The 14,980-nt window shown below is 40.5% G+C and overlaps 1 protein-coding gene across 1 annotated transcript in view; it reads left to right on the top strand.

The window, feature by feature from the left end:
- The window catches only part of ttn.1 (titin, tandem duplicate 1), a 685,821-nt gene that overhangs the window by 319,200 nt on the left and 351,641 nt on the right, over positions 1 to 14,980 (top strand). Inside the window, exons 38-44 of the mRNA XM_041201521.1 lie at positions 1,950 to 2,234; positions 2,854 to 2,919; positions 3,027 to 3,285; positions 3,384 to 3,453; positions 3,697 to 3,909; positions 8,562 to 8,704; positions 11,479 to 11,675. Of these exons, the coding sequence (XP_041057455.1) occupies positions 1,950 to 2,234; positions 2,854 to 2,919; positions 3,027 to 3,285; positions 3,384 to 3,453; positions 3,697 to 3,909; positions 8,562 to 8,704; positions 11,479 to 11,675 (1,233 nt within the window). The remainder of the gene's footprint in view (positions 1 to 1,949; positions 2,235 to 2,853; positions 2,920 to 3,026; positions 3,286 to 3,383; positions 3,454 to 3,696; positions 3,910 to 8,561; positions 8,705 to 11,478; positions 11,676 to 14,980) is intronic.

The following is a 14,980-nucleotide window of genomic DNA, read 5'->3' as shown; positions in this document are numbered from 1 at the left end:
TCCATTAGGCACAATTTCAGGCCTGAAATGAATGCCGCCGCCACCCCCCCCCCCGGCCCCCCACCCACCCACCCCTGCCAACTGGCCCCAAACTAGATCTTGAACATCAATAATGTTATTCAGGCAAACTGTTGGCTCTTAACATGTCTCCACAGGTAGCTAATCCCATTTTTAAAAAGATAGTAAGTCTTGGCAGGGGCGAGGGAGGTGGGTGGGAAGGGAGGGTTAGAGCTACAATAGAGGATGGGGCACAATTGCTTGCACTATGGAGTCAGGAGAGTACTCCTGCTTCCCCTAGCTCTACGGGGAGTAATTTTACATATTATTTGAAAACTTTTTTTTGTTGGCAGCCAGGGTCCAGTGCAATTCAGGCTTAGCTCCAGCTTCACCCAATTTCCCAGAGGGGCCTAAAGCAAGTGTTCAACTTTAAGGAGCCTAATAATTGCCTTAGGCAGCCACTAAGACCCAACTCAATATTATGCATACATCTTTCAGGCATATTTTGGGTGCAAGATGTTGTTCCTTGAAATTAGCCCTTGTGCTCATTTTGAACCTCTAGAGCTTAGATTCTTAGAGCTAGATTGGCTAGATTATGTGTCATGGAAGAACATACAAGCAAACATAAATAATGAATATTGTTATCATTTACATTATAGAAAACTTTTATGAATATCAGGAAATCATTTTTATAATCCAGTCATTTGAGTTATTTTAGAAATCAGTTACATATACTGTAATTAATGAGGAAGCATGTAGAGTCTAATTTTACTGAGATGGCAGATGTCATACCTCAAGCTACTTTTGACAAGTATTAAACAGCTTACCTTAGAGGTTGCTATTACCTTGCCATACAGTATAATCATTTTTTTAAGTTTATGAATGATTTAAAAACTTTTTATATATTGGCCCAGAATTTGCTTGGAAAGTAATGGCAATTTTAATGTTCTTGCAGTTGTTTGTTTGGTGTGCTATTTGTAGTGGGGAAGAGATAGTGAATTGTCAATTACCATAAATTGTTGAACAATTTGATCTGCTCAGGCATTAGCCTTGTGAAAATGGGATCTACTCCATCGACCTCCCCATGAAATTGCTGCATATGACTATCAAACAAATTAAATTGATTGCAGTAAGTTAGGGTTGTCACTTAATGACATAAGGACCCTTTTCATTTTGACATTTAATTCCCTCCAATGCCACAAAGGGAACAATTGGAATTTTGGACACTTGTTCCTGCAGATAATAAATTGTTCCTGGAAGTTTTTAAAACTTAAAATTGTATATTTTAAGAAGTATTTTTTCTTTTCCAGTTTTTCTCCCACTCTCTTAATCAAATTTTTCTCTCATTTCTTTCTGTATCTAATTTGACTATAATTCACTCTATTTCCTTTTCCACCATTTGCTCTGTTTCTTTCTCACGTTGGTTGAGAAAGTAGTTATTTGGTCCTGACGTTCACTAAGCACCCAGAGATGTCTGTTGACATTGCCCCAGCATTATCAATTCGCATTTCCACCACTTTGTAGGGCAAAATATTTTTGGGCTGAAGGGTGAGAAAAAACAATATAATAAATGGGACACACTGAAATTTTGTGCACCAGCAAATTCTGGGCCATATTGCATTTTTACTATCTTTGTTTGTCATTTGTTTTACATTCTCACAAGTACATTTGTTATCTTCATCATTTGTACTAATAGTTTAATTTTTAACAGTTGTAGAGAACTAACTGAAGACCTTGGAACCTAACCCTTTATGTTTGTAGGGAATTGTTTGGATGTACCTTTCATGATTACCAATGCTTTCTAAACCACGAGTCATTCTCACACATGTTCCAAAAAGATCATCTAATTTAGCTAACCTAATAATCCAATCCATCCCTGTCATGTGACCTGTCATTTGAAAAATTAAAATAATTTGAAAATAATGTAACTTTATTCTTCTTGGCTTGGTTAGGTTTCTATAGCAGGAACTGCTATTGTTACTCTGGAAAAAGAGTTGTCTGCGTCTTCTGCTGTGAAGGTTACCAAGCCAGTGAAACCTCCTGTGTTAAAAGAGGCCAGAATTGTGACAGAGGAGAGTGTCTCTCCCCAGCCTCGTGTTAGAGAAAGAACAGATGTGTTTGCGACACGGTTTGATACTGAGATGCACAGGCACCTAGGTTTAAGTATTTCAGGCTCACTTGAAGCTGATTTTGATGTTGAACATGAGGAAGATCAATATGAAGCAGAAGACGAGCAGGTTTGTTAATTACCCAGTAGTGTGACCTAAGTATGCTAACTTTGTGTGTTCCCTACAAATTAACAATAGCAAGTAGTGCAAAAAGTTTTGTTCCTGATCAAAAGCACAGCTAACATTTTCATCTTGCCCCTCTCCCATCTGAAACTGTTTAGTACAACATAACACCTTAATTCTTTTTATTATGAGAATGAGAACTCAATGGTGTAACAGCTTGAAAACTCGAGTCCTCTGCAGGAAGCTTGTTCCCATTTTTCTATTAGATTTTGGGGAGTGTCACACATCAAATATGAAAACACAATACTGCAGATGCTGGAAATCTGTAATAAAAACAGGAAATGCTGGAAATACTCAGCAGATCAAGCAGCGTCTGTGGGGAGAAAAACCAAATTAATATTTCAGATTGATGACCTTTAGCAGAACTGGAAGAAGTTAGAGATGTAACAGGTTTTAATCAATTGTGGAGACAGGGAATTGAGTAAGGGGAAGGACAAAAGAGCAGAACTGTAAGGGTGGAAGGCATGGAGATTAACTAACAAAAGGGAAAGTAAATTCCCCTAAATCTGTTTGACAATTGTCAAATAGGGTTTCTTACTCACTATTTTACTTTCTGTTTTTCCAGGTCACAGAACCAGCTGCTCTACCAGTTCCAACAGTGGTTCCAATTACCCCACCAAGTTTTGTATCTGTAAGTAATTAATTCACATGAAACTACATTATAAGTGGACCATTTGCACATTGTATTCTACATATTTGCTTAATTTTCAGCAATTAATTGTACCATACTTTTTGCAGGGATTGAAAAACATCACTGTAGTAGAAGGCGAATCCGTGACCCTATCATGTGAAATCACAGGACACCCTACCCCAGCCGTGATGTGGTTTAGAGAAGATTATCACATTGAAAGTTCCATTGATTTCCATATAACCTTTGAAAGAGGCATTGCTAGTATAACAATTAGGGAAGCCTTTGCAGAGGATAGTGGCCGCTTTACATGTACTGCCACCAATGACGGTGGTACTACTAGCAGTTCATGTTACCTTCTTGTTCAAGGTGTGTATTTTAGTAGCATTAACAAAATAATTAAAATTTGACAAACAACTTTGTGTCCAAGGCACTGTTAAAATAATTTATTATTTGCACTTTTGTAGTGTCAGAAGAGATTGAGAGCAGAGAAGAAGCTTTTGCAGTATCAGAGCAAGCTGTCACTGAAAGGAAACGGTATTTACAGTATTTAGATCTTACTGTTAATAAAAGTCAAACAGTTAATCATATTTATTTATTTTTATTGATGATATTTTCCTTTTTTATTCTGGAATAGGATATTCTTAGACCTGTTCATCTGTGTATTGAACGTTTAGTAACATAAATAATATAACGATATATGTAAACACATGCTAAAAGCTGAGTCATTCATAATGATCTACCAGATCAAAATCAATCTCGTTATTTGTTTATTTCCAGAGTTGAAATGAAAGTCGAAACTCTGTCAGGAACAAGTATTACCCCTGAGCCAATGGAAGATGGTGCAGGAGTTGCTCCTTTCTTCATCAGGAAACCAATAGTACAGAAACTAATTGAAGGTGGAAGTGTCATTTTTGATTGTCAGATTGGAGGCACCCCTAAACCTCATGTTTACTGGAGAAAAGCTGGCATTCCATTAACAACGGGATACAGGTATAATATTCTGTTCAATGGCACTTGAATCCTCATGCTGAGCCAATTTAAATTAAAAGACAGCCAACTAAGATCACTTTCCATTGTTTTATTGGAATGTTAACTGAATTGAAAAGAAGACAGTTGTGCAGCTAAATGATTATTTTTATATCTAAAAATACACTATTCAAACACAGTAGGTGTGTTTCTGTGTTTGGGGAAGTGCAACTTGGAGTTAGAGCTACAATACTGTCACTCTGATTCTCTGAACTGTGCTCATTATGATTGTGAATTAGCAAATTTAATGTTTCTATAGCCCAGTGCATGTTCTTTTGGACTGACAGACAATTAATGAATGAATGACAAGATAGTGTGAAGCTAATTATGTACTGGGATAGAATTTGGAAAGCCTACAAGTTATTCTAACATTGAATAGATCATTGGTGAAGCCATGTTCAAATTGTTACGCCAGTAACACGGTAACAAGAATGTTGATGAAACCTTAATGGCCCAGTTACAAAAGCAATGTATATCTGGGACTTGGGTTCAAATCCCACCACGGCAGATGGTGGAATTTAAATTCAATAAAAATCTGGAATTAGAAGTCTAATGATGACCATGAAACCATTGTCGATTCACATTAAAAACTCATCTGGTTCACTAAAGGAAATCCTCCATCCATAACTGGTCTGACCGACATGTGTCTCCAGACCCACATCAATGTGGTTGACTCTTAAATGCCCTCTGAAATAGCCACTCAGTTATATCAAACCGCTACAGAAGATTGGATAAGGAATGAAACTGGATGGACCACCTGGCATTGACCCAGGCACTGGAAATGGCAAACTCGGCCCTGTCGATCCTGCAAAGTCCTACTTACTAACATATGGGGGCTTGTGCCAATATTGGGAGAGCTGCCTCACAGACCAGTCAAGCAATAGGCTAGCATGGTCATTCTCATGGAATCACACCTTACAGGTAATGTCCCAGTCATTAACATCACTCCATCCTTGGATATGTCCTGTCTCACCAGCAAGACAGACGCGGCAGAGGTGGTGACACGGCGGTATACAGTCAACATTGACCCTGCATGAAGTCTCATGTCATCAAGTCAAGCATGGACAAGGAAACAGTATGACAGAATTTTAACGGCACAGAAGGAGGCCATTCGGCTCTTCGTGTCTGCACCTGCAATTGCTAATCCTGCTGATTACTGCCCGCTGCCCCCACCACATCACCCCCTCAGCTGATGAATTGGTACTCCTCCATGTTGAACACCACTTGGAGGAAGCACTGAGAGGGGACTTCAGTGCCAATCAGCAAGAGTGGCTCAGTAGCACCACTAGGGGCCGAGCTGGCCAAGTTGTAAAGGATATAGCTTCTAGACCGAGTCTGCAGCAGGTGGTGAGGGAACCAAAAAAGGGAAAAATATTCTTGACCTCATCCTCAGCAGTCTACCTGCTGCAGATGCATCTGTCCATGACAGTACTGGTGGGAGTGATCACCACACAGTCCTTGTTGAGATGAAGTCCCATCTTCACATTGGTGATACCCTCCATCTGTTGTGTGGCACTACCACCGTGTTAAATAGGATGGATTTTGAACAGATTTAGCAGCTCAAGACTCAGGAATCATGAGGCGCTGTGGGCCATCAGCAGCAGCAGAATTGTACTCAACCACAATCTGTAACCTCATGGCCTGGCATATCCCCACTTTACCATTACCACCAAGCCAGGGGATCAACCTTGGTTCAATGAAGAGTGCAGGAGGGCATGCCAGGAGCAACACCAGGCATACCTAAGAATGAAGTGTCAACCTGGTGAAGTTACAACAAAGGACTACTTGCATTCCTAGCTGCATAAGCAGCAAGCAATAGACAGAGCTAAGTGATTGCACAACCTGCGGATCAAGTCTAAGCTCTGCAGTCCTGCCACATCCAGTCATGAATGATGGTGGACAATTAAACAACTCACTGGAGGAGGAGGCTCCATAAATATCCCCATCCTTAATGAATGGGGAGCCCAGCACATCAGTGCAAAGGCTAAGGCTGAAACATTTGGAACAATCTTCAGCCAGAATTGCTGAGTGGATGATTTGTCTCGGCCTCCTCCCGAGGTCCCCAGCATCACAGATGCCAGTCCTGAGCCAATTCAATTCACTCCACATGACATTAAGAAACGGCTGAAGGCACTGGATACTGCAAAGGCTATGGGCCCTGAAAATATTCCAGCAGTTGTACTGAAGACAAAGCTGTTTGAGTGCAGCTACAACACTGGCATCCACCCGGCAATGTGGAAAATTGCCCAGGTACGTCCTGTTCAAAAAAAAGCAGGACAAATCCAACCCGGCCAATTACCGGGTTCTGTCGAAGGGTCATGAGCACTCGAAACGTCAACTCTTTTCTTCTCCGCCGATGCTGCCAGACCGGCCAATTACCACCCATCGTCTACTCTCGATCATCAATAAAGTGATGGAACGGGTCATCAACAGTGCTAACAAGCGGCACTTGCTTAGCAATAACCTGCTCATTGACACTCAATTTGGGTTCTGCTAGGATCACTCAACCCCTGACCTCATTACAGCCTTTGTCCAAACATGGACAAAAGAGCTGAACTCCAGAAGTGAGGTGAGAGTGACCATCCTTGACATCAAGGCAGTATTTGACCGACTGTGGCATCAAGAAGCTCTAGCAAACTGGAGTCAATGGGAATCGGGGGAAAAACCCTGCGCTGGTTGGAGTCATATCTAGCACAAAGGAAGATGGCTGTAGTTATTGGAGGTTAATTATCAGGATGTCATTGCAGGAGTTCCTCAGAGTGGTGCCCTAGGCCCAACCATCCTCAGCTGCTTCATCAATAACCTTCCCTCCATCGTAAGGTCAGAAGTGGGGATGTTCGCTGATGATTGTACAATGTTCAACACTATTCACCATGACTCAGATATTGAAACAGTCTGAATGCAGCAAGACACAGACAATATCTAGGCGTGGCCTAGCAAGTGGCAACTAACATTTGTGCCACATCAGTGCCAGGCAATGACCATCTCCAACAAGAGAGAATCTAAATATTGCACCTTGTCATTCAATGGCATTACTATCGCTGAGGGTTATTATAGAACAGAAGCTGAACTGGACTAGCCATATAGATACTGTGGCTACAAGAGCATGTCAGAGGTTGGGAATTCTGCGGAGAGTAACTCACCTCCTGACTCCTCAAAGCCTGCCCACCATTTACAAGGTACAAGTCAGCAGTGTGATGGAATACTCTCCAATTGCCTAGATGAATGCAGCTCCAAAAACACTCAAGAAACTTGACGCCGTCCAGGACAAAGCATTCACTCCCTCCACCACCGATGCACAGTGGCAGCAGTGTGCGCCATCTACAAGACGCAATGCAGGAACTCACCAAGGCTCCTTAGACAACAGCTTCCAAACTCAAGACCACTACTATCTAGAAGGACAAGGACAGCAGACACATGGGAACACCACCACCTGGAAGTTCCCTTCCAAGCCACTTACCATACTGACTTGGAAATATATCGTTGTTCCTTCAGTGTCGCTGGGTCAAAATCCTGGAACACCCTCCCTAACAGTGCTGTGTGGGTGTACCTACACCACATGGATGCAGCAGTTCAAGAAGACAGCTCACCACCACTTTCTCAAGGGCAGTTCGGGATGGGCAATAAATGCTGACCTAGCCAACGATGCTCACATCCCATGATGAATTTTTTAAAAAAGATAAGGCGATTAATAAAGCAAAATTATATTTTTGTTTATTAGCTGAGGCATAGAATATAAGGGCAGGAAGGTTATATTAGAACTGTATAAAACATGAGTTAGAACATTGCATATATTTCTGGTCACCATGCTACAGGAGGATGTGATTGCATTGAGAGTGCATAGTGGAGATTTACAAGGATATTGCCAAGACTGGAAAATGTAAACTGTGAGGAAAGGTTGGGTAGGCTGGAATTATTTTCTTTGGAACAGAAGAGGCCGAGGAGAGATTTTTCCAAAGCCTATTTTTCAGAAGATTAATTGGTCAGGTGGAATCTATGAAAATATAGCTTTTATATGGGCTGTGCGAGTAATGTCTTGATGTGTTTATGTTGTTCAAGTAGTTGATGCTGCACCAATCACGTGTTTCAATGTAAGTGAAGTTAAATGTTGCATGGAATATGATGCTTCTTGCTGACTTCCAGTATTTACAGTTTTGTGCTTTACTCTCATTCTGGTTCCTGAACTCCTGGCATCAATGAAGGTCAGGTCAAGGAAGACAAAGTTGTATACGGTAATTTAGAAAGTATAATTAGATTAATTTTCTGGGATTTGCTTGATTTATCTTTCAAGCAAGGGAGGCACCTTTTGTAGAAAGCGAGCAAATTACTGCAGATGCTAGAAATCTGGAATGAAAACAGAAAATGTTGGAAATACTCAGCATGTCCGGCAGCATCTGTGGAGAGAGTTACAGAACGTTGCAGGTCTGTGACTTTTCATCACAGAACCGGGTGATTGGATGGGCTGGGTACAGCCTGTTATATGATATCTTCTGTGCACCCTATGGAAGGAGTGAGTCTCATAGCCTTTTCTTGTTTCATGTTTATTATGTTCATCAAGATTTTTCTTCTTTCTGATTTTTGAGGTTTTATGCTTTATGCATTGTATTCCTCTCTAGGTACAAGGTGAGCTACAACAAGGAAATGGGAGAATGCAAACTTGAGATTTCCATGACTTTCGCAGATGATGCGGGTGAATATTCCATTGTTGTTCGGAATCAACATGGAGAAATTTCGGCATCAACTCAGCTGCTGGAGGAAGGTATGTAGCCATTAAAATAATAGTTAAGATAAATCAATTTTCTACAATAACTAAATCTGCCTCATTGAGGCGAAATTTAATTACTATGATCACATTTTTTTGAGATTAAGATATCCTTATTTAGGTAATGACTAAATCATTTACTTTTATTAAATTAGCTTTAAAATTTTGGTTGAACAAGTACTGCAGTGATAATTGTGATATGTACATAGAATAATAACATCTTACAGTATCAAAGGAAGGCATTTAGCCCATCACACATGTGTTGCTTCTCTGCAACATCGATTTACTTAATCTAATTTCCCTGCCCCTATTTTTCTTTTTGGATGTTTATCCGCCATTTTAAAAACTATTATCCATTCTGCTCCTATCACTTTTTCTGGTTGAAACTTCCATAACCAAACAACACTGTCAAAAAAATTCTAACCTCTCATTTTACGTTTGGCTCTTTCAAAGAGCTGGCACAGGATTGAAGGGGTGAATGGCCACTTTCCACGCTCCAAGATTCTATTGGCACAAAAACTAGATCAGTAGTGCCCATTGTTTTGGTGTTCCAGCTACTGTTTGGGGTACAAAATGGCATCTGTGGCACAATTGTATATTTTTAGGGTGAATCACATCAGATACCATAGCAATAGGGGCATTAGCAAGGATTCAGTGAATGGTTTCTGGAAGTAAGCAGGGGTGCTATTTTGGAGCTCAATATTCCAGCTAATGCATGAACATTGCTTCGCATGCACCACATGCCAACTTTGCCCTATACCGCAACTGAAAGGGATTCCACTTCCACAGTATCCAGTTGATGTGAGAGCATAGGCAGAGAATAGTGCAAGTCAATGCCTGTGTCATGTTAGCATTTATCGTGCGTTCATTCTGCATTGTTTGCTGTGCCAGCTGCATTTGAGCCAAAACAACAAAACAAAGGCTGGCTACTAGACAAAAAGGGATATCTGATAACCACATGGCTGATGTCACTGGTGTGCAACCCACACACAAGTGTGCAGCTTGCATACGATGAAAGCCAAGCTACCATGGAAAATGTGATATAGCAAACTATTGGGGCAGAATTTTCTGTCCACCCGGCGGGCGGGCCAGACCCAATCTCAGGTGGGCGGGGAGCCGATCCCTGCTGGAGAAGCAGGCGCCCAGTGGGAAACGCTATGCTCTTCCTGTGCAGGCGGGTGGGGGGGTGATTCCCCAAATGCAAGAGTGCGCTCTTTCGCGCATGTGCACAAACGAGCACACATCTCCCTGAGGCTAAGTGCTGCCTCAGGGAGATCGCTGACAGTTGTATAAACATGAAAAATAGAAAAAAAAATTCTTAACATGTCCCCCTGTTACATGAGATGGGACACGTTAATAAATTTCATTTAAACTTTTTAAATCCCTACATGAAACCTGATCCCACTGGTGGATGAGGTTTCATGTTTTTTCTATTTACTGGTGGGGCTCCTGGCCTGCTCGCCAATCTTAAGTTTGGACAGGCAGGTCCTTTTAATTGTTTTAATGATCCTGTCAATGGCCTTAATTAGCCATTGACATGTTGGCAGGCCCGCAGCTGATTTTGCTGCGGGCCCGCCTTCCTGAAGATCTAAATGGGGCGGGATGACATTGGGGGTTCCCCCCGATGTCATCCCGTGTCATTTTGCACGTCGGTGAGCGAACCCCACCCCCTGCTCGCCGATGGCAAAATTCAGCCCTTGCTGTGTGGAAACAATGCTTCAGCTGCCTGGACCACTACAGAGGAATCCTACAGTAATAGACAGAGCAGGTGCCAAGTTTCATCGTGGTCTGTTGTGTGCTGCACAATAATGAAATCATGAGGGGACAGTCCTTGCTATCAACTATATAATGAGCAACGTGGGAGGAGGAGGAGAAACAGAGGAGGCAACATAGATAGCCTCTTGCTGGGTTGTCTGCGATGAATCCATCTGTAAACGCAACCCCAATTCCCCGTTCACTAACAGTCCCACTCTTTGCCTTTCGTCTATCACTGACTATTGTAGCATCCGCTTGGCTGCGATGTAAAATAAAAGCCATCACAAAATAAACGTTCCAAGCCAAATTTATAAATAAAACCATTCCATGTTGCATAGAGAGGTCAACTAATGTTATGCATTCCCTTAGACCTGTTCCCAGTGTGCCCCTGCCTTTCGAAGCGTTCCTGTGCAGTGTTATCCCGGTGATTGCTGAATTTCAGTGGAGGAGACTACAGGTGGCCTCTAGCAGCTTTTGGCCTAGAAGGATCAGCACACCATCATTTTGGCATGAGCAGCAGCAGTCTTACCTGGCTGGCTGACAGAAAATAGTTTGGATAGGTGGGAGAATGAGTGCTATCTTCCTGAGAGAGAACAGCAGTTTCGGGCTCTGGGGAGCTTTTCGACTTCTTTTAATATTTTACCATTTGGTGTATGTTTTAACTCTCCGAATTACCTCGCATTAACTGTTACCCAACAACCCTTTGCTCAAATAATAATCTGAAATTGTTAAGCACCTTTTTTCATAGTTAAGCATGGTTCCTATTTTTCAGTTGTTTGCAAATTTTCGTGTGCCTCTTTCATGCAAGTCCATCTGATAGATACAAGAGCAGTGATCTTAATACTGATTTCAGAAGGACATCACAGTTTATATCCCTCCAGTCTGAGTGGAAGATAATTTAAGTACCATATTTGTTTAACTCCTTGTATTAATTTGCCATTTTAATTAATTAAGACAATTTTAGTAGTTTGTAATAATTGCGATGTTGTTCTAATTCTGATGCAATTTATTTTTAGCGGATTATGAGCTTTCCATGAAGGAATACCAGGAGGTAATAGAGCGAACAGAATTAGTAACAGAGTATGTCCAAGAACCCAAAGTTGCAGATATAGCACCAACGATTTTAATGACCGAGTATGAAAAAGAACAAGCACTAATCAGGAAGAAAATGGGCAAAAGTCCAACCATGATGAAACCTGTGACAGAAGAACATGTGAGATTCATCTTAAAATTAGTTAACATTTCTTAGGAAATATTAGAAATGCAATGCAGAATTATAACATTTGTTTTATAATGCTCTGAGGTAACTTGTTTTATAATTGTTAAGGTTAAATTGAGCAGTTTTCAAAGTACAGTAGAGCACAGCTTGCAATATTGTTCACCTTTGGATAAAATCATCTTGGCAGCCAATATTCTGTCTTCAACTTTCATAAAGAGATTTTGTAAACTTTGCTAAAGTGCTGAAATGGGTGGGCTAATACCTTTCATATAGTAGAATGTACTATAGCGCTTCACAGGAGCATTATAAAACAAAATATCACATAGAGATATTAGGTCAGATGACAAAGCTTGGTCAAAGAATTAGGTTTTAAGAATTATCTTCATCGAGTCATCAGAGCTGGTGCAACCACTAGACAAACTAGCCGGTTGCCTACAGCGGCAAAATTTGTGGGGGGCGGCAAAAAACTGAATGAACTGTTCATCAAACTACATACGTAAATTAAAAGGCTTTAGCGGTGGGAATGAAGAGCCTAGATCTACTGATATACATCCACATATACTGACATATGTATAGATTTCCATGCATTTGCATTGCAGTCTTTTCCAAAATTTCCTATTCTATTTCTTGTTCTGTTTATGTGACAGATTTACATATTTGAATATCTACATGACTATTTCAAAACTGTGAACCAGTAAATTAAATCAAAGAGCATAATTCAATCTAGCCTACTCTATCATAATGACTATTGATTGGGTAAATTATGTATAAAATCATCAGTAACTGTTGCAGGAACACAGTATTACATCATGTGAGCAACATCACATATTATAGCGTTCATTTCTTCTAGTATGTATCCTGTGAAAGGTGCAGAACAATGAGAATATACAATCAGTATCATAATATTCTCCCTTTTCATCTAAAATAAATCTGTAATTATAAATGCAGAATCTTTATTCATACTAATGCATAATATTCATTTTGAAAGTTAATTGTGTTGTGGGAGGGATGTGCATAAGGCTTTAAGTTTGCCAAGGCACCAAATACTCTTGTACCAGCCCTGAACGTCATAGAATGATTGCAGCAACGAAAGAGTCCTTCGACCCATCAAGCCCATGCCAGTTTTCTGCAAGAACAAGTCAGCTAATCTCGCATCCCACCCTTTGCCTCATAACCCTGCACATTTTCTTAATCTTCAGTTGCTTATCCAATTCCCTTTAAAAGCCACAATTGAATCTGCCTCCACCACCCTGTAAGGCAGTGCATTCCAGATTCTAACCCCTCACTGTGTAAAAATGTTTCTTATGCTGCCTCTGATTCTTTTGCCAATTACCCTAAATCTGTGTACTTTGGTTGTCGACTTTTCTGCCAAAGGGAATAATTGCTCTCTACCTGCTATGTCTAGACCCTTCTTGATTTTGGATACCTCCATCAAATCTCCTCCCAACCTTTTCTTTGAAGAACAGCCCCAGATTCTCCAATCTATCCTTGTGACTGAAGTCCCTCAACCCTGGAACCATTCTCGTAAATCTTCTTTGCACTCTCACTGAAACCTTTGCATTCTTCCAAAAGTATGATGCCCAGAATTGGACATAATACTCCAGCTGAAGCCGAACTGGTGTCTTAAAGAAGGAAAGAGAGCTAGAAACACATTGTACAGACGGAATTCCGGAACTTAGGGCCGAGGCCACCAGCGGTGGAGCAATTAAAATCGGGGATGCTCAAGAGGCCAGAATTAAATGAGTGTAGATATCTCACGAAGTTTGTGTGGCTGAAGGAGATTACAGAGATTACAAGGATGAGAATTTTAAAATCATGCTGTTACTTGTTGGGAGCTGGTGTAAATGAATGCATACATGGGTAATAGCTGAACATGACTTGGTGCAAGTTAGGCAACAAGACTTTTTGTTGACCTCAAGTTTATAGCTTGTGGACGACCAGTCAGGAGCACATTGGAATAGTCAAGTCAAGAGGTAGCAAATAAATGGATGATTTGTGTTGCTTAGTATGTTTAGAGTTATGAATAATTAAAAAAAACTACTGGTTACCATTCATATTATTACCATTTGCATTAATGGGGAAAGTGCCTCTTGGTTAGTTGTCCAACTGACCGTATAGAACTTTATGTAACAAAAACAAAAAATGCTGGTAAAACTCAGCAGGCCTGACAGCATCTGTGGAGAGAAAGGCAGAGTTAACGTTTTGACTGTTTGCCTTTATCCTAGAACTTTAAGTAACTATTTTTCTAAATATTTGTATCAATCAGAGAAAAATAGTATATGTGTGTGAGAAACAGCCTGATGCATGCAACAATTTTGGAAACTATTTTGTTGAATGAATTTTACATTTTTGAAACACTAACCTCATCTCCAATGGTATTGCACCTGGAGAAATGAAGCCATTTGTAGTGTTCAGGTGAGGTGGAATTAGAGAGTGGGAAATAACTGGATCAGGTAGCAGACATAGTTCAGTTGTCATTTTAAAGTCATATATTCAGTCCTTAATTTCATATATTTCTATTGTAGGTTCTTATTTCCACACTTATAGTGGAATGTAAACTTGCTAAACTGTAATTACATCTTCCTGTCAGTGATGAATCTCCAATGACTACTGGCCGCAGGATAAAATTACCATAGGATAAATTTAAGGACAGTTGCCTTATAGATGGAAATATACAATTTTCTGATGGAATGAGTTAATCAGAAGTGTATGCAATTGTAAGATATTCACCACATTGTAGATATTGTACTTCCATAGAACCATAGAAATTTACAGTGCAGAATGATTCTGTTTGGCTTATTGTGTCTTTGTAGGCTCCTTGACACAGCAATTAAAAATGATTCCCATAAACTAAGTTTCCCATAATCTTGTATCTATCTCTGTTTCAAATATCTTGCAACAACTCAACAACAGCTTAGTTATTTTACACCTTTAATGTAGAAAGAAAGCCTGAAGAGCTTCACAGAAGTGTTAAATTAAAAGAAAGGATGCTTTTACATGAAAGATGGGATTGGTGCTGACAGGTTTAACAGAGAAGAGACAGTGCCTGAGAAGAGGGAACCATTAACAATGTCTACTAGCAGGGTCTGGAAGGGAAGTTGGCAGGTTAGAAGATTAGCAGGAATAGTGCCAAGGGAGCAGGAGGCGTGTCTCATGAGCTAGAATCATAGAATAGTTAAAACACAGTAGGAGGGCATTTGGCCAGTCTTGCCTGTGCCAGCTCTCTGCAAGGGCAGTTGACCTAGTGCCTGACCTCTGCCTTTTCCCTGCGTATCTGCAAAGTTTTTCTCTTCAGATAA

Source organism: Carcharodon carcharias, chromosome 12 (genome assembly GCF_017639515.1).
Source record: "Carcharodon carcharias isolate sCarCar2 chromosome 12, sCarCar2.pri, whole genome shotgun sequence".
In the NCBI taxonomy this organism is placed as follows: domain Eukaryota; kingdom Metazoa; phylum Chordata; class Chondrichthyes; order Lamniformes; family Lamnidae; genus Carcharodon; species Carcharodon carcharias.
Note: the sequence above shows the minus strand (reverse complement) of the source record. Positions and strands in the feature narration are given on the sequence as shown.